At 35.2% G+C, this 23,365-nt stretch overlaps 1 protein-coding gene and 2 pseudogenes across 1 annotated transcript; all 3 read right to left on the bottom strand.

The window, feature by feature from the left end:
* Positions 1-1,339: 1,339 nt before the first annotated feature.
* LOC148122826 (olfactory receptor 5D18-like) lies at positions 1,340-2,283 on the bottom strand (annotated as a pseudogene).
* An 8,125-nt stretch (positions 2,284-10,408) lies between these two features.
* On the bottom strand, positions 10,409-12,537 carry LOC148122825 (olfactory receptor 1165-like). The gene is made up of 2 exons (XM_087896676.1): positions 11,639-12,537; positions 10,409-10,448 (listed from the first exon to the last, which is right to left on the bottom strand). The coding sequence occupies exons 1-2, from the start codon at positions 12,529-12,531 to the stop codon at positions 10,409-10,411; spliced, it is 933 nt and encodes a 310-aa protein (XP_087752802.1). The 5' UTR covers positions 12,532-12,537.
* A 6,510-nt stretch (positions 12,538-19,047) lies between these two features.
* Positions 19,048-19,997, bottom strand: LOC146895384 (olfactory receptor 1165-like; annotated as a pseudogene).
* Between the last annotated feature and the right edge of the window lie 3,368 nt (positions 19,998-23,365).

Raw genomic sequence — 23,365 nt, 5'->3', positions numbered from 1 at the left:
CTAAGGGGAAACAAAAGTAATAAAACCTCTCAACTCAAGTGTAGTGAAGTTATTGTAGAGGACTTTGGTTGAGGAATGCTCTCAAAACCACCCATGTCACTCTCAATCTCTCCTGGGCATGAAGGAGCAGCACTGGAGTCTCTCTAGAATAGGGGGATTCATTAAGGGGATCATCAGTCTCTAAGAAATAGAGCCCATTGTGATTGTCATCCTGGGGTTCTTAGGATAGGAACACACATACAAACAGAATAAAATGGTACCATGGAAGGTGGTAATCTAGTCATTTTATTTCTACACGAATTGAAGAAAGTTTTGGCAGTCAGAGAATCCCGTCTCTAAAGCAAATAGCTGCTGCTGATTGTGAAATTCTGGAGATACATCTTCTGATTTCTGGTTCCTGCATCTTCTAACAATATCAATAGAAAATAAAAGGTACATAGTACCACAAAAGCCCTGATATGTGGTGTTATATTTCTCTAATCCAATAAATTACTTTAAATTTTGGTTAAGTCTCACTTGCTATTCTTTAATCTTTACTGAGAATCAGTTATTTAAATAAAAATATTGCACATACATATAATTACACATCATTAAATTAACATTAGCTCTCAAAAACTTTATTGACTATTAATACAATAACAATATTTTTATGTGCCTGATTTTATAATTCTATTTTCTCTTGAGTAAAATTCATTCCTTAATGAAAGTAATATACAAAAGGTATATATTCTGTTTTACAAGATAGTATTGTAATTTTACATATTTTGTGAAAACATCCTCCTATCATTTTTCAATCAATTACCACATTTTCCTCTATAAAAACCTCTACAAAGTTATAATTTTCTGTATCATGTATCGTGAATAGTCACATTCATCCTTGCCATACTATTACATGTTAGCATTGTTTAAAGCAAGTACTATTTCTTATATTCACAGTGAGTTTGATTTTATGTGAAAATGAAAACATTCTATTGTTTAAGATGTTCCTGTGTCCTAAATATCTGGCAAGAATAGAACACAGAATAATATTTAATGGTTATACAGGTATCTATAGATGACAAACATATCATTATGTAATCTGAATATTTGTATTTTGAATAATTTAACATGACCCATTTTTGGATTAAATGTTAAAATAAATCATTATTTGTTTCAGAAGCTAGAACTAGGTTTTATTTTTCCAAACCAAACCTATTAATTTAGCCATGCATAATATTAATTTAACTAACCTTAAAAGTATGTTTAAGACCACGTAAGATAACAGTTTAAATATTAACCAAGACCACAAAATCCTGTGATGTCCAATGAGAAATTATTTGACTGTAAATGTCTGAAAATTTTAATTGTGTCTATCATTCTTAGCATGTGGTAACATTGTCATTATTTTGGTGACTGTGTCTTGGACATCTTTATTTCTAAGACTGTAGATCAGGGGGTTCAACATGGGAATAACCACTGTATAAAACACAGAGCCCACTTTGACTGTGAGCCTGGAGTTCTTAGAGTTGGGCACACAAAAAAGAAATAAAATGGTACCATGGAAGGTGGCGATGGCTGTCAGGTGGGATGCACAGGTGGAGAAAGCTTTACGATGCCCACTGGCTGAAGGCATCTTGAGGACAGTAACAACAATAAACAGGTAAGACAAAAGGATGATGAGAAGTGTGCTGACAGCATTACATGTAGAAAAAGTGAACAGCAGTAATTGGCTGATGTGAGTATCAGAGGAAGAAGGGCTAGCAGTGAAGAGAATTCACAGAAGTGATCAATTCTATTGACACCATAAAAAGATAATTGAACCATGGAACACATCAGTGTCAAGGAACATGTGAAGTCCCGTGCATATGATCCAATTACCAGTGTTACACAGAGTTTCTGAGACATAGCTACTGTGTGGAGCAGAGGGTTGCAGATATCCACAAACCAGTCATAAGCCATAACCACTTCAGTTGCCACAAAGATACTAAATCAAAAGTATTGCACTATACATCCTATAAATGAAATGATTTTGTCTTTTGCAACAAAGTTCACCAGCATCTTGGGAGCAATGATGGAGGAATAGCAGAAATCCACAAAGGAGAGGTGACTGAGGAAGTAGTACATGGGGATGTGCAGTTTGGGGTTAATTCTGATGATGAGGATCATGCCGATGTTGTCTACTACAGTGATGCTGTAGATGCTGAGAAACACCAAGGAGATTGGGATTTTCAGTTCTGGGTTATCTGAGAAGCCCAAGAGAAGGAATATGGACCCACTATTTTTTCTTTCTGACAGCACCATCATTGGTTTGTATGAAGAGTATTCCTGAAAGTGAGAAAAATTAATAGAAGATAAAGAAAAATTATCAGTGAAACACTTATTCACTTATGAAACCTGTAGAGCAAAACAAAGAATACCTGTCATCATCTGTGTACTTATTGGCTTAGATAGACTGCAGGGCATTTTAAATACGGACCATGGCTCAAACTAACGAAAATATCGTTTTAAAATTTCTTCTTAAAATTACACCGAGTTAAAATGCAATATCTAACAAAATCGACTTCAAACTAAAATCAATCAGAAGAGATGGAGATGGACATTTCATACTCATAGCAGGAACAATTCATCAGGAAGAAGTCTCAATCTTGAATATCTATGCCCCTAATATAAAGGCACCCACATACGTAAAAAAAAAAAAAAACACTTCTAGAACTCAAGGCAGTAGTCAAACCACACACACTAATAGTAGGAGACTTCAACACACCTCTCTCACGAATGGACAGGTCAATCAGACAGAAACCTAACAGAGAATTAAGAGATTTATTGGAGGTATTGAATCAAATGGACTTAACAGACATCTATAGAACACTCCACCCAAATAGGAAAGAATATACCTTCTTCTCTGCAGCTCATGGAACCTTCTCGAAAATTGACCACATACTCGGTAACAAAGCAAACTTCCACAGATACAAAAAAATATTAGTAACCACCTGTGTCTTGTCAGATCACCATGGATTAAAATTAGAATTCAACAATAATGCTACCCCCAGGAAGCCTACAAACTCATGGAAGTTGAACAGTCAACTACTAAATCATCTCTGGGTCAAGGAAGAAATAAAGATAGAAATTAAAGTCTTCCTTGAATTTAATGAAAACAAAGACACAACATACTCAACCCTATGGAACACTGTGAAAGCAGTGCTGAGAGGAAAGTTCATAGCACTAAGTGCCCAATTAAAGAAAACTGAGAAAGCACACATTGAAGACTTAACAGCACACTTGAAAGATCTAGAAAAAAAAGAAGCTGATTCACCCAGGAGGAGTAGAAAACTGGAAATAATCAAACTGAGGGCTGAAATCAACAAAATAAAAACACAGAAAATAATCCAAAGTATCAGCGAAACAAAAAGCTGGTTCTTGGAGAAAATCAACAAGATTGACAAACCCCTATCTAAACTAATCAAATGGCAGAGAGAGAACATGCAAATTAATAGGATCAGAAATGAAAATGGGGACATAACCACAGACACAGAGGAAATTCAGAGGATCATTAGATCTTACTATGAAAGTTTATATGCCACAAAGTTGGAAAATGTAAAAGAAATGGACATTTTTTAAGATAAGTACCATATACCAAAGTTGAACCAAGAACAGGTGAACAATCTAAATAGACCTGTTAGTCGCGAAGAATTAGAAGCTGTTATCAAAGATCTCCCTACCAAAAAAAGCCCAGGACCAGATGGTTTCAATGCAGAATTCTACCAGAACTTCCAGGAAGAGCTAATACCTACACTTCTTAATGTATTCCACAATATAGAAACAGAAGAGTCATTGCCAAACTCCTTTTATGAAGCTACAGTTACCCTGTTACCAAAACCACACAAAGACACAACCAAGAAAGAGAATTACAGGCCAATCTCACTCATGAACATCGATGTGAAAATTCTCAATAAAATACTGGCAAACCGAATCCAAGAACACATTAGAAAAATTATCCATTATGATCAAGTAGGCTTCATCCCAGAGATGCAGGGCTGGTTCAACATATGCAAATCTATCAATGCAATCCATCATATAAATAAACTGAAAGAAAAGAACCATATGATCATTTCATTGGATGCTGAAAAAGCATTTGACAAAATTCAACACCCATTTATGATAAAGGTATTGGAGAGACTGGGGATACAAGGATCATACCTAAATATAATAAAAGCAATATACAGGAAGCCGACAGCTAACATCAAATTGAATGGAGAGAAACTCAAAGCCTTTCCACTAAAATCAGGAACACGACAAGGCTGTCCACTCTCTCCATACCTCTTCAATATAGTGCTTGAAGTTCTAGCAATAGCAATAAGACAACATAAGGAGATCAAGGGGATTCGAATTGGAAAGGATGAAGTTAAACTTTCGTTATTTGCTGATGATATGATAGTGTACATAAGCGACCCAAAAACTCTACCAAAGAACTCCTACAGCTGATAAACACCTTTAGTAACGTGGCAGGATACAAGATCAACTCCAAAACATCAGTGGCCCTCCTATACACAAAGGATAAAGAAGCAGAGAGGGAAATCAGAGAAACATCACCTTTCACGATAGCCACAAATAGCATAAAATATCTTGGGGTTACTCTAACCAAGGAAGTGAAAGACCTATTTGACAAGAACTTTAAGTCTTTGAAGAAAAAAATTGAGGAGGATACCAGAAAATGGAAAGACCTCCCCTGCTCTTGGATTGGGAGAATCAACATAGTAAAAATGGCAATTCTACCAAAAGCAATCTATAGATTCAATGCAATCCCCATCAAAATCCCATCAAACTTCTTCACAGACCTTGAGAGAACAATAATCAAGTTTATATGGCAAAACAAAAAACCCAGGATAGCCAAAACAATCTTATATAATAAAGGAACTTCAGGAGGCATTACCATCCCTGACTTCAAACTCTATTACAGAGCTACAGTATTGAAAACAGCTTGGTATTGGCATAAGAACAGAGAAATCGACCTTTGGAATTGAATAGAAGACCCGTATATTAACCCACAAACCAATGAACACCTAATTTTTGACAAGGGAGCTAAAGGTATACAATGGAAGAAGGAAAGCATCTTTAACAAATGGTGCTGGCATAACTGGATGTCAACCTGTAGAAGGATGAAAGTAGATCCATATCTATCACCATGCACAAAACTCAAGTCCAAATGGATTAAAGACATCAACATCAATCTTTCCACTTTGAACCTGATAGAAGAGAAAGTGGGAAGTAGTCTACAAGATATAGGCACAGGAGGCCTCTTCCTAAGTAGGACCCCAGTAGCACAGACAATAAGAGAAACAATGAATAAATGGGACCTACTGAAACTTAGAAGCTTCTGTAAAGCAAAGGACACTGTCAGTAAGACAAAAAGGCTGTCTTCTTATTGGGAGAAGATCTTCACCAATCCCTCATCAGACAAAGGTCTGATCTCCAAAATATACAAAGAACTCAAGAAACTAGACACTAAAACTCTAATTAACCCAATTAAAAAATGGGGGTACTGAACTGAACAGAGAATTCACAACAGATGAACTTCGAATGGCCAGAAGACACTTAAGGTCATGCTCAACCTCCTTAGTGATCAGGGAAATGCAAATCAAAACCACTTTGAGATACCATCTTACACCTGTCAGAATAGCTAAAGTCAAAAACACCAATGATAGCCTATGTTGGAGAGGATGTGGAGTGAGGGGAACACTCATCCATTGTTGGTGGGAATGCAAACTTGTGCAGCCACTGTGGAAATCAGTGTGGCCGTTTCTCAGGAAACTGGGAGTCAACCTCCCTCAGGACCCAGCAATTCCACTTTTGGGAATATACCCAAGAGATGCCCTATCATACTACAAAAGTATTTGTTCAACTATGTTCATAGCAGCACTATTTGTAATAGCCAGAACATGGAAACAACCTAGGTGCCCCTCAATAGAACGGTTAAAGAAGGTGTGGAACATATATACATTAGAGTTTTACTCAGCGGTAAAAAACAATGACATCTTGAATTTTGCATGCAAATGGATGGAAATAGAAAACGCATGACTGAATGAGGTAACCCAGACCCAAAAAGAGGAATATAGTTTGTACTCACTCATAAGTGGATTCTAGCCATAGTTAAAGGTCTTTGAGTCTATAATTTGCGATCCTAGAGAAGCTAAATAAGAAGGTGAACCTGAAGAAAATCATATAGTTATCCTCCTGGATAATAGAACCAGGCAAGATTGCCAGGCAAACTCGGGTGCATGGGGTGTGGGAGGGTGGAAGTAAGGGAAGATGGTTAGGGAGAGGGGAGAGGGGGAGGATTAGGGATGGCTTGGGGGAATTGGAGGGGAGGAGGGAGGAAGAATGGTTATGGGAGCAGGTGCTACGGACTGGCTCAAGGGAGCCACTCAGACCGTAAGGGAATCAGGGCGAAGGCACAGGAGAAATCAGGATACGGCGAAGAAAAGTGACACACAGACACTCTCAATGTTTTTGAGACATGCTGTTGCGATTTACTTACTTCAGTGCAGTATTATATATTATTACAAACAAAGAACTTGGCAAAGGCATACATCATCAGATCATAAAATAGAAAAGAACGGCATAAAACAGTTTTACAAAGAGAATCTTTAAAGATGCTTTGGGATGAGTACAAGGACTTTTGCTTCCTTACATTTGTAAAGTTACCCCTTCTTTTTTCTTGTTATTAGAGAGACCATTGTTTTTGAGTTAGCCCACCTTTATCAGCTTGTACCAGGTGGCTGACTTGGGCTCAGCTAAGTGACCTTGTGTGTCTGGGTGAGAAAGAAGAAGAAGGCTACTATCTTCCTGGAAAAACTTTCTGAGACTCATTTTGTACCATTAATCTCAACTCCTTTTCCTTCCCGACTCTCAGGGTCAGATGTTGTAATTAGCCTAGGTTTTTTGGCCATAAGGAAGGTTGCATAGGCCTCCTGTTAAGTTGCACATAAATGCCTAATGCTGTTTTCCTGTAGAAGTCTTCTAAGGTTTTTTCTGCTAAGATTAACTCCTTTTATTCCACATCATCAAGGAATTGTCCTAATGATGATTTTGGCAATTCCCAGAACTGGCTACTTTTTTAAGGCTTTAATTAATAGTGGAGCAGAATTCAAAATGTCCTTAGCAGTCTTGTTTGTATCCGCAACTGCCTGGAATAGTCTGATCTGTTAGCAATATGCAAGAATCACAAAGAACACACAGACAAGGGAAAAGACACACATATGGCTCCAAGGACAGCCAGGTCGAGTCAATACTAATGGCGACTCAGGTAGCATTACACCACAATTGGTTGCCAGGGACCCGCCTGGAACACACAGCTCCTAGAAGCACAAATCCCACTCCTACCGGCAATATTTGCCCATCCAGTCAGCATTTCTGCTACACTGGCGAGACAGCCGTGGATGTAGCAAGCAGGGAAGTTTATATCTCAACTAAGGGAGCCATTTTAGGGTTTGCAAGAGACTTGATTCTGGAGGGGTTCCCAGTGAAAATTAAATAAAAAAAAATAAATAAAAAATAAAAAAGAAAACACTTTACTGAGTCAGGTAAGCCAGTCCCAAAAAAAGGAATATGGTATGTATTCACTCATAAGTGGATTCTAGCCATATTTAAAGGTCTTTGAGCCTATTATTCGTGATCCTAGAGAAGCTAAATAAGAAGGTGAACCTGAAGAAAATTCAGGTAGTTTTCCTCCTGGAGATTGGAAATAGACAAGAGTCCCAGGTAACCTCGGGTGCATGGTGGGGTGGGAGGGTTGTTGGAAAGGGAGAGGGTTAGAAAGAAGGGAGCAGGGGAGGAATGGGGAAAGCTCAGGGGACTGGGAGGGGGGGAGGGAGGAAGGATAGATATGGGATCAGGGAAGAATATATCTCAACTAAGGAAGTCAGTTTAGGGTATACTAGAGACTTGATTATAAATGGGATTCCAGTTCCAAGGAGAGATCCCCAGATTGTTCTCTGGACAGAGGAGAGGGTGCCTGAACTGGCCTTGGCCCATAACCATATTGATGAATATTTTGCATATCACCATAGAACCTTCATCTGGCGATGGATGGAGATAGAGACAGAGACCCACATCGGAACACTGGACTTAACTCCCTAGGTCCAAATGAGAAGCAGGAGGAAAGAGAACGTGAGCAAAGAAGGCAGATCAGAGGAAACCTTCATCCAATGATGGATGGCGATACAGACGGAGACCCACATGGGAGCACTGGATTGAGCCCCTCAAGGTCCAAATGAGGAGCAGAAGGCAGAAGAACATGAAAAAGGAAATCAAGACCGCGAGGGATGCGATCACCCACTGATACAAGGGGACCGATCTAATGAGAGTTCACCAAGGCCAGTTGACTGGGACTGAACGAGTACGTGATCTAACCAGATTCTCAGAATGAGTACGGATTCTCTGAATGTGGCTGGCCCGGAGTCTTTCTGAAAAGCCATTAACAATGACACTAGGACTTGTTTCCTCTGCATATACTGGATTTTTGGGATCCAGTCTGTTTGGATACTCACCTTCCTGGACCTGGAGGGAGGGGGGAGGAACTTGAACTACCCACAGGGCAGGAGACCCTGACTGCTCTTAGGGATGGAGAGGGAAGAGGTGAGGGAGTGGGGGGAGTGGGAGGGTGAGAGGGTGTTAGGAGGAGGGGCAGAAATGGAAACTTTTATATTTTAATAAACTTTGAGAAAAAAATAAAAAAAACATAAAAAAATTACACCGAGTTAAAATGCAAATTCTTGACCTTTATATTTCTTATTATAGAGTAAGATTGTACTATACTTGTATATTTGTTAATTTTTCATCATTAGATCCTAAATAATAGGGATGGTGTAAATATGTTGACATATTATCTTAAATGATATATAGAATTACAGACTAGAGATTTCTCAGTATCTTTACACAGTCCTAACAATTCATGTTGTGGTCCTAGGTTTAGATCTTGTTTCACTTTATTCTTCACCCTATCACTCAGTACAATTTAAAAGTAGATTTATAAAAAATATTTTTCTGTTTATATGCTCTTGGATTCAGACAGTTCTATTTATTTATCATTCCACATAGACAGAATAATAAAGATAGAGCAGAAAAAGATATTGTATTTTACTCTATATAGTATTTGTTAATACCTCAAACAGAGAAATATGAGTTTCTCACTATGATACAATTATTGACACCTCTGATCCAGACATACCTAGTCACATATACACTTCCCTACAGCAAACTGATTCATCTTCTAGGGCCAGATGAGGACATATTTCCTCTTAATAATCATTGCTAAATATTAGTTAGTACTCTTGGGGTTAACCTGTGGAAAAATGGAGCATTTATGGTGGAAAATAGATTAATTCTTAACACCATCACAAAGAAGGAGTGCAAAAAAAGAAAAAAGAAAAACTGAATGCAAGGGGATTTTCTCATCTAACGACAAGTTCTCATGAAGACTGATAGAAACTTCATATTTCTAGGCCAGACTGTTTGCTTTTTTTATTTTTTGTCTATATATTCTCCCATCAAGACACTTAAAACATTCATTCTGTTTCTTATTTTTCTGAGAATGAAAAAAATAACTAACTAACTAATTAACCAACTAACTAATATTACATTTTACAGGGATTTTTTGTAATAATAAGAAAATCTCTTAAAATAATCTTATTAATCCAGGGATTCTAGTTGTCTTATGCATTCTGATACCTTTCTGAATTAGTATTTAGAAGGAACTGCAGCAATGTTTATGATTTCCAAAGACTTTTTGTTACCTCTTCATTAACCATCTAATAAGCTTTTTGAGCAAGGTCTGAATTACACATTAGTTCTTGCACCAATCCTGCAACAGTGAATATACTATGCAAAAACGTAACTTACAGGTAAAGTCACGTGATAATTATGTGAAAATGGTTACATAGTTATCTAGAATTAATTAAACCAAGAACTTTGGAGCATTAATGATTGGGACTTGTGAATCATTCTAAGGTTTCATATTCAATAGTTCATTAGTAGTTAGGTTTTTATGAGATTATAATATAGTCACAGAATCTGCCCCTTAACTGTCAGTTTTAGATCTGACTTTCATTGCTTTCCTCCTTCATTGTTGGTGTTTTCGCTTTCCTGTTTCTCACCACTATCTGGTACTTTCTACTTATTCCTTCATGATTGCATGTTATGACCATTATAAAGTCAATCTTTAAAAGTGTAAAGGATATTTCAACATTTCTGTCTTTGTTTCCACTCTTTCAGGAGCTGTTTTGCTAGTCTATAAGTTCATATTTCGATAATACTTCATTTGTATTTCCCACCTTATTTATCCTGAAGTTCTTAAATTTCAGGAGAGTAAAAGTTTCATTTTGCATTTCATATAAGCATCTACAATATGCAATATAACAATGAGGGCAACAATTCAAGTTGACTTAGCACAATGGCTGTGGAGTTTAGCACCTGAAATAGGTTATCAACACCTTGATTAAGCATGACGCCCTGTTACTGCAGTTACCTTGTGAACAAAACTTTGTTCACAAAACATTACTAGATTCCTCTGTAGATCTTGGGCTTAGACTTCCAATTTCTTCTGAGTTGTAAAATGTTAACAGATGAAACACAATCTGTGACATGAGGTGGGTTAGATTCCTCAATTCTGACTCTGTTTACTACTAGGTGAAGAGTCTAATGTTCTATGGATGTCTTCATGCACATAGGCCTAAACACTAAAATTTACTAGTTTAGGAACCTAGACTTGAAACTTCTGTTTCATGTAATTCAGTGAAATTTAGCTTCAGTTATTAAGTAAAGTCACAGGTGCAAATGGATGGTCTATAGCATAGAACTAATGACAATTTATAACTAACACTTGTTAAACAATTGCTCTTTTTCAAATAAATAGTCAATGTCAGCATCAGATGTATAAAAAACGTCAATATTGATATACTTGCTGTTATGTTAAATAGTTATGGAAGAACATGGGTTAAATAATTACATCAATATGATTCTTTTCAAAGAAATGAACCTAAAATAATATCATTCAGGTATCACATGAATAATAATAAACAATAGCCATTGAATGATTGCACTATCACTAAAGACAAACTGCAAGATTAGAATATACTTTAAATTCTATCACTGTTTCTCATACAGTAGAGAAAGTGTTTAATTTATAAAACTGGAATAAACTGAACTATATCATAGTATACACTTTGAAAGTAATAGATTTCTGTGTATATAATCATATTTTATTTGGTAAATTTATCTATATTAGAGTTGTCTGATCAGAATTAAATACAGTTTTTGTTCATTTAGGTATTTTGTGTTCCTGTCTGGACATCTCAGTACTGATATATATTAGGAAAGTCAGTTAATTATTAAAAATACAATTTTTGAAAAGATTTTAAAACCCCACATTATTATATTAAATTCTTAGAAGACCATAATGATAATTTCCTTTCTCTACTTCCTAAATCATACTAAGATTTATTCATTATAGAAATACAAAATCATATGCACAATTTAGCTCCTCAATAAATTTTATTTTATTGATAGCAATAGCTACAAATTATCAATAAAATATATAAAGTATGTTTATTAAAACCATTAAAAACATGTTTGGTTATAAGGAATAAAATCACATTTTAGGTAGACTAACTTCCTCACAGTGTCTTTAACGCCTTTGTTTCTGAGGCTGTAGATGAGGGGATTCAGCATAGGGATGGCCATGCTGTGGAAAACTGTGGCTACTTTCGCGAGAAATAGTGAGCTTTTAGATTTGAGCACGCAATATAGTAGAAGAACAATTCCATGACAGACACCGATAGCTGTGAGGTGAGAGGCACAGGTGGAGAAGGCTTTTCGGAGGGCCCCCTTCGTGGGAATTTTGAGGACGGTGACAACAATGAAAACATAGGAGGTGATGATGATCAGGAGGCAACAAGCCTCATTAAACATGGAAATGGCTAGACACGCCATTTGGCTGAAGGAGGTGTCTGAGCATGATACAGAAAGGAGGGCAGAGTCCTCACAGCAGAAGTGATTGATGACATTAGGTCCACAGTAAGAGAGCTGCAAAAGGATATACATGAGGGTTGAGGAGAAGATGACAGCCCATATGTAGGTAACGACTACTAGGAGAGAACAGAGCTGGTGAGACATAGCAACAGTGTAGAGCAGGGGGTTGCAAACAGCCTCAAACCTGTCATAGGCCATCACTGCCAGCATGAACATTTCTGTAATCACAAATGTACACCCAAGGAAATACTGTGCCATGCACCCTTCAAAGGAGACAGTCTTGTCTTCTACAAGCAAGGGACCTAACAGCTTAGGTACAATTACAGAAGTGTAGCAAAAATCAACAAAGGATAAGTGGCTGAGAAAAAAGTACATAGGAGTGTGGAGTTTGGGGTTAATCCTGATGACAAAAATCATACCCAGGTTTTCCAACACAGTGACTGTGTACATGATCAAGAATTCCAGGAAGAGGGGCACCTGGAGGTAGGGGAATTCTGACAAGGCCAAGAGAATAAAAGAAGACACCATGCTCCCATTTCCCTCATTCCACCTCTGGCTTCTGTTGTAGGAAATCACAGAGTTCATCCTGAGCAGCAGTCTACAGCAGAGGAGTGGGTTATGGAAGGCAGGCACACTTCCAAAATGAGCTGCTGGAATTTCATGTATCAAATGTATATTAGTGACTTCTTCTTGACAAACTTATGCTTTATCTCAATCACGGTCCACTTTCTGTTTGAACATGTTGTGTTTCTCATTGAACGACTCATGCCCCTCCTCTGTAAATAAAAATTCAATCATTACAAAGCCGTATAAATTATTTACATAAAAATAACAAGATATACTGAAAGATGAAATGATGTCACAAATATTGTAAAAGTCACAAAAAGTCATGAAATTGTACTTACATCTCAAACAATAGTTGAGAAATCATGCCTGGTATTGTAAGTCTTTCCTGCTGGCTCTGGCTGGTGAGGCCATGGATCCCAGAAGAGAAGCTACTAATACTAATTCACTGAGTCAGTATACTTTCTAATTGCTTTCTAATATTTATAGTTCACACCTTCATCAAAGAAACTTCATTTGCAGCAGGTGAAGATGATTATAGAAAACAACAACAGATCAGAACACAGACAAGAACTGACCACAGGGTGTCTTATCCTATTTAACACATCTGCAATGCAGCCCTCATATCTAAGTCAGTGGTTCTCGGCCTTCCTAATGATGTGCCTTTTTAATACAGTTCCTCCTGCTGTGGTGACCCCAACCATAAAATTATTTATTTACTTCTTAAAAATTATTTACTATTTCAAAATATTTGCTATTTCAAAACTGCTATTTTGCTACTGTTGCAGATAGTAATGTAAATAACTGATGTGCAAGATATCTGATTAGCAACCCCCAAAGGGGTTGTGACTCACAGGTTGAGAGCTGGTAAAAGCATGTCACAGAAGAGGGGACAGAAATTTGTAAGAGGCAGAGAAGCAGGACAATAAGTCAGTTGTTTGAATGTGTCTTTTATATATAACAGAGGATCTGCAACCATGAAATGTCAGCAAGATCTAAAATAAAACACCATTTTTCATGCCTACTAAGATGAGGGAATTCTCACAAGGCTATACTCCTAGAGGAAGAGATACTGACAATTAACGGTTACTGAGAGAGGAAGAATCAGTCTTCTCTAGGGACATACTCCCCAATAGGTTAGCCAATCCCAAGAGGTCAGTTCTAAATAAGATTGGATAATACTAAATGATCTTAGCTGCTTATATTTATAAACTTTAATACACATATATATGTATATATATATGTCAAATAATTATAACTAAAGAATAATAGACCTTGAGTTTGCAACCGAGTAGGAGGCACCCAGGAGAAACTGGAGAAAGGAGAGGGAGAGTGGGAATAATGTAACTATAGAATTAGATTTTGGTTCAAAAATTCTAATTTTAAATGCCTCTTATAAATTGTTTCAATATTTCAGTTGACATTGCTTACATTGTCATATTTTTTTTTTCAAGACAAGATTTCTCTGTGTAGCCCTGGCTATCCTGGAACTCACTCTATAGACCAGACTGGCCTCTAACACACTCATGGAAATTTGTCTGTTCTGCTGGGTTTAAAACATGTACCACATTCACCCAGCCTACACTATCATATATTTTAATGTGGTGTCTTACTTAAGGTTTGTATTGTTGTGAAGAGACACGATGACTATGAAAAGCTTATAAAAAAATTATTTGAGGTGGCTTACAGTTTCAGAAGTTTAGTTCATTACCATCATGACAGGGAGCAATGCAGAGTGCATGCAGACATGGCGCTGGAGTAGTTGAGAGTCCTACATCTTGTACGTAACTGGAAGTCGACTGGTTCACTGGGCAGTGTTCGAAGCATGGGAATCCTCAAAGCCTTCCCCCATAGAGACACACTTCCTCCAACAGAGTCATACCAACTGCAACAAAATCACACCTGCTAATAGTGCCACTCCATATGGGATTATGTGGACCAATTAGATTCAAACTACTGAATGTGGTCTAGAAACAGATTGTATGTGCTGAACACCATGTGAAAATCCTCACAATAAACTTCAAAATGTGCTCTTAGTTTCCATTAAGTATTTCATAACAGAAACACTGTGGGCAAACTTTCAACACAGGTCCATAGGTAAGGTTTCTAAATGATGTCTGAGAGAAAATGAATCTTATCTCATATTTATGTTGACAAAATTGTAAGTTGTGGTATTATATCTATTATTCATGCCAGGGTCGATTCAGGGTCTCAATTCAGTTCTGTTTCTCACTTTGGGTATCATGAAAATTTGCTTTGTTTTTTATGTGCTCATACCTCCTTAAAGCCATATTAAGCCAGCAGGTTGTTGTGCATAACTTTAATCGCAGTACCCAGGAGACAGAGGCTGACGGACCTCTGTGAGTTTGAGGTTATCCTGATCTACAGAGATAGTCTCAGGACAGGCTCCAAAGTTGCACAGAGAAAGACTGTCTTGACCCCTCCCCACCCCAAAAGCTACATGTTTCAACAGGAAAATGAAAAATTTCAAGCCAGGAAAATGAAAAAAAAAAACAAAACCTGGAACTCCATGTAATTTGTTCTTTGCTTTATTTCTTAACTTGTTATCGGCCTGGACCTGCTACATTATTGTAGTTCATGTACCTATACAAACACACATGTATACATACACACATATATATAATTTTATGAATATTTACTGTCATTAAACGTATAATACTAAATATGCATATTAAAGTATATACTAATTCAACATGCAACATTCAATATAATATATTGAACTTTGTCTGTGTGTGTGTTTGTGTATGTGTATGTGTGATTCTAGTTGCCAGATTTGGTATAAATATATATATATGTATATATGTATATGTATATATATATGAAAAATGAAAGTGTTAGTAGGAGGTAATGGATCAAAATGCATAAGAAAATGTATAACTGATATACTTATTGAAAGAAAAGCTAGAATTAGTTTAAACCTCACTTAAGGAACTTAGTCTTATTATAGTGACCTTTGGTCTAAATATACTTTTGGAACAAAGGATATCTACTTTTCTGGCTACAAATTGACATGTGTGACTCCATTTCATTTTAGCCAGTCTCCTTTCTTGACTACAAGTAGGATCATGGATAATGTTGAGACACTAAAAGATTTATGTATGTGTCTAGCCATCCTACAAATGGTGCTATCTTCCTTCAAAATACATTTTTGTACCCAAAAACTGCTCCTGTATTGTGATGCACAGTAGATCTTCCTGTCTTATTGCTTTGTTTGTGTTTAGTTCTGCATGGATTTTGTTCATTTGTTTCTTTGAAGCCGGGTCTTTCTTCATAGCCCTGGCTGTAGTGGAATTCACTGTGTAGATGAGGAAAACTTTGAACCCAAGAGTTCTACCTGCCTCTGCCTTCCAAATGAACCACTACAGCTTGCCTGTGGCAGAAATTATCAATTTCCCAAAAGTAAGTAGCCTCTATCTTCAATAATTTCTTTGAAATTTGGACATACTTATTTTTATTTTATGTGAATGGGTGTCTTCTTTGAATACTTGTCTGTGTACCACATGCACTCCTGGAGCCATCTGAGGTCAGAAGAGGTTGTTTGATATCTTGGAACTGGAAAAACACATTGTGGTAAACTACCCTAGGAATGTTGGACACCAAGCCTGGTTCCTCTGCAGTAGTGGCCAATGCTCTTAACAATTGAACTCCTGGGAATTTCCTTTGGAACCTATTTCCTTAACAATAGCATCAATACCTTCAAAATACTGTTTTTTGCCATGCCAACTAGGAACTACATTTCATTTTATCTATATTGCTGAAACTAATGGGTTACCTTAGAAGATTTCGTTCAATATCATGTTAGACTTCAACCAGATTCACAAGACTAAAGTTTCCCTCTTTTGTCCCCTGCCGTTCTTCACAGTTGGCACCCTTTATTTCTTGTTTCAAGCAGCCTTCCTTTTAGAAATTGTATCAGGATAGTTTTCTTTCTGAGAAAGGCTCACTACAAATTGACAGCCACCTCCAATTCCAACATTTTACTACAACTGGCATCAATTTGTCCATTCAGCAGTTGGCAGATTGATTGATTGATTGACTTAGATGTTGTGGTATGATAACTGTGCATGTTCAAGGGACTCTATCATATTTTGACTAAGATTCATTGTGTGAATGAAAACTCATGGAGGATGTTACTGGATCATATGGCATTTCTAATTTTAGTTGTGAGGGAACTCTTAAATGCTTTTATTCACAGTTGCATTAATTGACATCAAATCTCTGAAGAATAGGATCCTCCACCCTCATATCCTTGCCAGTGTTTTAGGGTTTTGTTTATTCTAAATGATGTGAGAAGGAATCTCAACAAAGTTCTGACTTAAATTTAATTGATGGCAGAGGCTTTTACATATTAATATATATTGTACTCATGCATAAGTTTAGAGAAAAAGAGTCCAATTTCAGATTTTCCCCATTTAGTATAATGCTGACTGAAGTTTTTTGTACTTTTTAAAAACTGTACTGATATCCGTCCCTTCTCTTTCAAATATCCAGAATTACTTATCATTAAATAGTTTTAAACTTTATCAAAGGAACTTCCTCACTTTGTCTACTAAGATTGCCACATATTTTCTTTCATTGAGTCTACTTATGTTCTGTAATTCTCTTATTTGTGTTCCTATTTGGATATGTGATTTCTTTTCAAACCATGATTCAAAAATGTGATTTGTTGAATTCAGCATTTGAACATATTTTGATGAGTGCTGTGTTTAACTCTTCAGGAAATTGAATGTAGTTCAATAGTTTGCTCTAACATTACCTAGTTTTATTATTACAGAATATCTAGATGAGTAGAATTAGTTTAGCCATAAGCTTTGGGAGAGCTCTACCGTGAGTGATTCAGTATCATGGCAATTAAATTATCACTTTATCATCAACAATAATTAAAGTATCATCGTAAATAAACTATTATTTATCAATAAATCATATAGAGAGCTATGTAGTTGATTGAACAAAGGAAAAAGCAAAAATACATTCTCTCTTAGCTTTTCTTATATATATGCAGTAATTCAAACTATTTACGTTTTCAGCAAAATTTATTTCTGGTGTCAACAGTATGAGTCATCATTCTTCATATTAAATAACAAAATATAAAACTATTACCATTTATTATTAACCTTTTAAAATTGATCTATAACAGGTTAAAGATTCTTACAATTTTAAGAGTTTAATAATAGACATTCTGAGAGAGAGCGACAAAAAATTGTAAAAATTTATATTCAAAATCCTGAAAAATCTAAAAGAAAGAGATGGTCCCTAGACACTTGTAACTAAGCACAATTAAATGCAGAGAACTTGTACAGGCTAAACATGCTTTAATAAACAATGATATGAGAACAACAACAAAGATCCTAAGTAAAGAAGGAATTTGTTTTGTGTTGACCAACTACTTCTGTACATGGGAAATATCTTGAAATGTGATTGATATGTCCAATAATACTCAATAGAACATGGCATAATATGATTATTAAGGACATATTTTTAACCCACAGATCAGTTCATCATTCAACATCAAAATGAAAAACTTCTTCCTACAGTAGATGTGAATTAAAAAAAGAGATTTAAACAAGACAATGTGTAAAGAGTAAGAAATTTTGGAGTTCACAGTCCTTAACAACTTACTTTCATCAAATTCCTCCCTTCAAGGTGCAGGGGCTATTTGTTTGTAACAGTCAGCACAGAGAACAGCTTGGTCATTTCATATATTTCACAAGTAAAATTAGTCATAGAACCTGATCTTCCAATTTTTATGTAGAATTAATGCATAACAAAATATCATTTGTACTTTTAATATCCATAAAATAGCATAATCACTTATTATTTTTGATGGTTCTATCAATCATTCCAATATATACATACATATATATGTATATATATACAGTATGAATAGATAAAATTCTTTTTTATATTGGCAATGTCACAATACATTTTAATGATCTTAGAATAACATGTGGACACTCAAGGCAAGTTGTGTACTTAGCTAATGTTTTCAATAAACACTAATTTAAATTAAGACAGTATGTTAGTGTTGTGAAACAAGATTTTACTTTAATACAACATTAAAATGGAATTAAAATAATTTTTATCAAAGCTACTAATTCACAAATATTTATCATAATTTCAGTTTGAGTAATATAGAAGCAATTATCATTTTGTATGCATTATTTATCTATTTAAAACAACTTTAAGTATAATTTTTCTAGAAGGAGTTGACTTGGTAATTTTCCTTAGTCAACCTAACTTCCACAGAATTCAGAATAGAAAATTTTAAAAAATGTTTGATAAAAAACTTCACATGTTTGTGCAAGGAAATATGTTGTTAGCAAGGTGAAAAGCATTGTATATTTAACACAAAGTTAAATAATTGGAATAAACATAGCATAATTTCAATTATCACTAAAGTATAGTAACTTGTAAGTAAAAAATATTCTGTATAAAAAAGTAGAGTTCATGTGTGAATTATTATTTTGCATGAGAATGCAGTTTTAAGCTGAAGAGTCTTCTGACTGTCCCCTTCACATCCTTGTTCCTAAGGCTGTAGATGAGGGGGTTCAGCATGGGGATCATAACAGTGAAAAGCACAGTGGCCACTTTGACCACGAGCCATGAGTTTTTGGAGTTGGGCACACAGTAGAGAAGGAGAATGATCCCATGGAAGATGCTGATGGCAGTCAGGTGGGAGGAGCAAGTAGAGAAAGCTTTTTGGTGACCACTCTTTGAAGGCATCTTGATGATTGTGACAACTATGAAGACATAAGAGGCCAGGTTGATGAGGAGGCTACAAGTCTCATTGAATATAGAAATGATTAAACATACCACTTGACTGAAGGTGGGCTCAGAACAGGACAAAGAAAGGATGGCTGAGTACTCACAGCCAAAGTGATTGATGATGTTAGGTCCACAGTAGGAAAGCTGTAAAAGAGAGTTTGTGATCAATGAGGAACAGAATACACCCCATGTATAAGTTCCAGCTACAAGGAGAGCTCAGAGCTTAGGAGACATTGCAACTGGGTAAAGCAAGGGGTTACAAACAGCCACAAACCGGTCATAGCCATCACTGCTAACATGAACATTTCTGTGATCACAAATGCACACATGAAAAAAAATTGTGTCATACATCCTTTGAAAGAGATAGTCCTTTCCTCCACAATCAAGATTTCTAAGAGTTTAGCGATAAAGACACTGGAATAACAAACATCCAAAACTGAAAGATGACTGAGGAAAAAGTACATGGGTGTGTGAAGCTTGGGATTGATCTTTCTGACCACAATGATGCCCAGGTTTCCTATCAGAGTAACTGTGTAGATGATAAAAAACAGCAGGAAAAGAAGTGCATGTAGGTGTGGATACTCTGAAAAGCCTAGAAGGATGAACGTAGTCACAGAACTCTGGTTTCCCATATCAAGCATCATGGTCCTTTATTGAGGAAAATAGAATGAAAAAAAAAACATAATTTAAAGCAGCAAACTGGGAAACTGTGATTTGGTAGAATTTTAGCTGAGGACCATTGAAAACAAAAGGTTGTCCATTCTAATTCATGATAATTTTACTTCAGTTTGAATCTTTCTTGGATTGATTTCTGATTATTTTCATTGATATCGAACTTCAGTCACATACGATTTTTTTAAATCTAGAATTTAAACAGAAGTATCTGATAAAATTGACTATAAATTGTATATACATAAAGTCTTACAATGTTATCTATTAAAGTACAATTTTAAGACCCAAAGCACACATCAAAGACAATAAGCATTAAACAGGACTTTTTCGTCATACAATCATGTCAGAAGAATCCTTCAGACACAATTCTTTTGTCACATATATTCAAATACAATGTTAAAGTTACTAGATTTGATTGGTCAGCCATGTATCAAATCTTCACAGCACTGTTTTTTATTTATTCTATGGATGTTACATTGTTACCTATTTTTAAATCTTATACATTTTATAATTTTAAGTGGTCTTTAAAGTATATTGATGATATTGTTGTTGAATTTAGGTTCCATCTTCTGATAGGTTAGAAAATTCAAGGATCTCAGCAGCAGCAAAGAAATTTTTTTAAACATGGAATTAAACTTGTTTGGCCAGGTGTACTATATATCTCATCAATCAAAAGAAATCAATCACCTATTTACTAGGAACAAAACACAAGTAAAGATTTGTGGAAGAAAAAATATTCCCTCATATTAAAGAAACTAAAACCTTTTTTATGCAAACAGAGAAAATAAAACATATGTGATTTGTTAATAATCATTCAGCTTTTTCTGTTTTCTGTTTTATTGTTTATTTTGTGTTTCTTTGTTTTGTTTTTGTTTATTCTTTAGCTATCCATAAAGAGTCAAAGTATTCATTGTTCATATGATCATACCTGAGGGTTGATTCAGGGAGTAAAGTTGGAGATTATATAAATACAGTTGAACGTCATGAATGGAAGAGAAAACAAAACTTTTCTATTTAATTACATCATTTTATAGTTTAAATGAACTATGTAACTTACGACAGTCAGGTAGTGTAATTAATGTCACCGTCTCTTACAGTAGAAATCTCACACCACTTGAGACTTTTGCTGACTCATCATACTCCGTTGAAGCTTTAGACATGCCATATCTTTGTTTGTAGGTCAATGAAATCAATTTAAAGTCTCTTTACCTTGGTGTGAAAAAATAATTCCTGGAATGGTCATATTATACTGTCATAAACATTTTGTGATCTTCTCAATCTGCTCCTTAATCCTTCATCTTATATTATGCTTTTATATCAAAACTCTCCTCAATTCTAACAGTCTTCATTCTGTACTCATCACTAAAATAAGCTACATATTATTTGTTACCAGCATAATTAATAACTAAATGCTAATGTAGAGCATAACAGGTATAGGGGAGCATCAGAGATTTTATTATAAAATATATGGCAATGTGTATGTTAAAGCATTTCCAAAGAAGAGTCAATTTGGAAACATTTTTCCAGTCAGTACTGCAACAAGTAGAAATAGAATATCTGAACAAGTCAAAATCAAGGAATAAGACTGAATTAGTCATAATTGATCACTCATAAAGGAATAATTAAAGGAGATGCCTCTATTGAGTTCTTCTAAACAGCTAAAGAAAAAAATCAATTTTCCTTGCATTATTATAGATTGTTGAGATGAGGGAACTATTTCCTATCTCACCTCATTAGATCAGCACTCATTGCATTATTCACAAGTCAGATGCTAGTTCAATAGGAAGACTCTATGAAATAACACATTTTGTAAATGTAGATGAGATATTCTTATTGAAAGGTTTGGAGGTTGAATTCTAAACTACACTGAGTATATCAGTGAGCAAGTGATACTCATGTCAGATTAAAGCAAGATTTGGTGTTCAATTAAAAAACAAGAAGCAACACATCACATGATAAGAATATCTCACAATGCTGATTCATACAGAAATGTATATAATAAACTTTACTATCCTTTCAGATTTGAAATTATGAATGAAATAAATTTTTATATGCAATGAATATTCCTTACCATATATAACATTTTGTGTAATATGAATAATTAACAGTTAACATCACGTAAAATATTTAAAAATTTAATAATCCCTCTGAGAAAGAATTAGGAAAATGTGCTAAGACTGACAACTTTTATTCAACATTGTACTAGAAGCCTCAGCCAGAAAACATAGGAAAAAGAAAAAACACAGTGGAAAAGCCACATTTGCAAATGATATTGTACTATATTATATAATGATGCAGGTAGTTCACTAAAAATCACTAGCAGTCAATATTTTATATAAAACATAATGACTTAAAATCAACATGCAATTTTAAGTATTTTTCCAAAAGCTAATATCTACTTGTATGCTATAGGAATGAATAAAACAATTTTACTAATAAGACAAGAAAGTAAAACATACAGATAATTGCAAATGAAAAAATGAAATAACTTTTTCCAACATGAAGAATTACAGAAGGCAGAAAAGGAATGGAAAATTTTTCTTTGTTTACAGATTCATAGTATCAACATTGGCAAAATGCCTTTCCTACCCAGGATAATCTACAGATTCAGTGATCATCCTTTCAGTACACAAATGATAACTTCTATATAACTCAATGTTAAAGATAACACACAGAAATAGGGAGGCAACCTGTATTTTTCAAAGTAATATTGAGTGGATTGGTAAGGCTAGAGGCAAACTCCATGATTTTGAAATAATACTGTAAAATTCCAGTCATCACACAGCATAGACACTACACAAAAAGAAAGGAAGTAATGAAACAAATTACATCACATGAAATAAAACAAACATTGATGGTAAAATAATTTATTTCAAATTTCTGTCAACATGAATGGAATAAGATCAGCCAGGCCAATAAATGATGCTGGGAAAATAATGTGTTCACATGCTCAATAATTGAATTATATCTCTGTCTCATCATCTATAAAATTAATCTAAACAGACAAATAACTGAATGTAAGATGAGGCACAACAAATTTTATATACAAAACACTATTGAAGGTAAATATTAGGACATTGGATATAGGAAGGCATCTGAATTCTACTAAGGCAGTGGACAAAAGGAAAAAAAAGAGCACCCAATGAAAATAGCCTTACAAGAGGAAAGAAAATAAAACCAGAGTGAACGAAAAAATCATGGTGTAAGTAACTCTTCATAATACAATGTAAGTTAGTGTCTATAATACATAAGGAACTCAAGTAACTCAACTGAGAAATCAGAAAGCAGATCTGACAACAAACAACACGTGTATATTAGACATTTCTAAAGGTAGTACAAA

This window comes from Myodes glareolus, chromosome 2, assembly GCF_982192425.1.
Source record: "Myodes glareolus chromosome 2, mMyoGla1.1, whole genome shotgun sequence".
Classification (NCBI taxonomy): Eukaryota; Metazoa; Chordata; class Mammalia; order Rodentia; family Cricetidae; genus Myodes; species Myodes glareolus.
The sequence above is the reverse complement of the archived record's forward strand: the minus strand, read 5'-3'. Positions and strand labels throughout refer to the sequence as shown.

Excerpts from the sequence above, each read along its gene's own strand:
- LOC148122825 (XM_087896676.1), bottom strand. The coding sequence starts at position 12,531 with ATGGTGTCTTCTTTTATTCTCTTGGCCTTGTCAGAATTCCCCTACCTC. Across the intron at positions 10,449-11,638 it reads GACACTGTGAGGAAGTTAGT|AGGTGCTAAACTCCACAGCC; the intron begins CTACCTAAAATG and ends ATAACCTATTTC.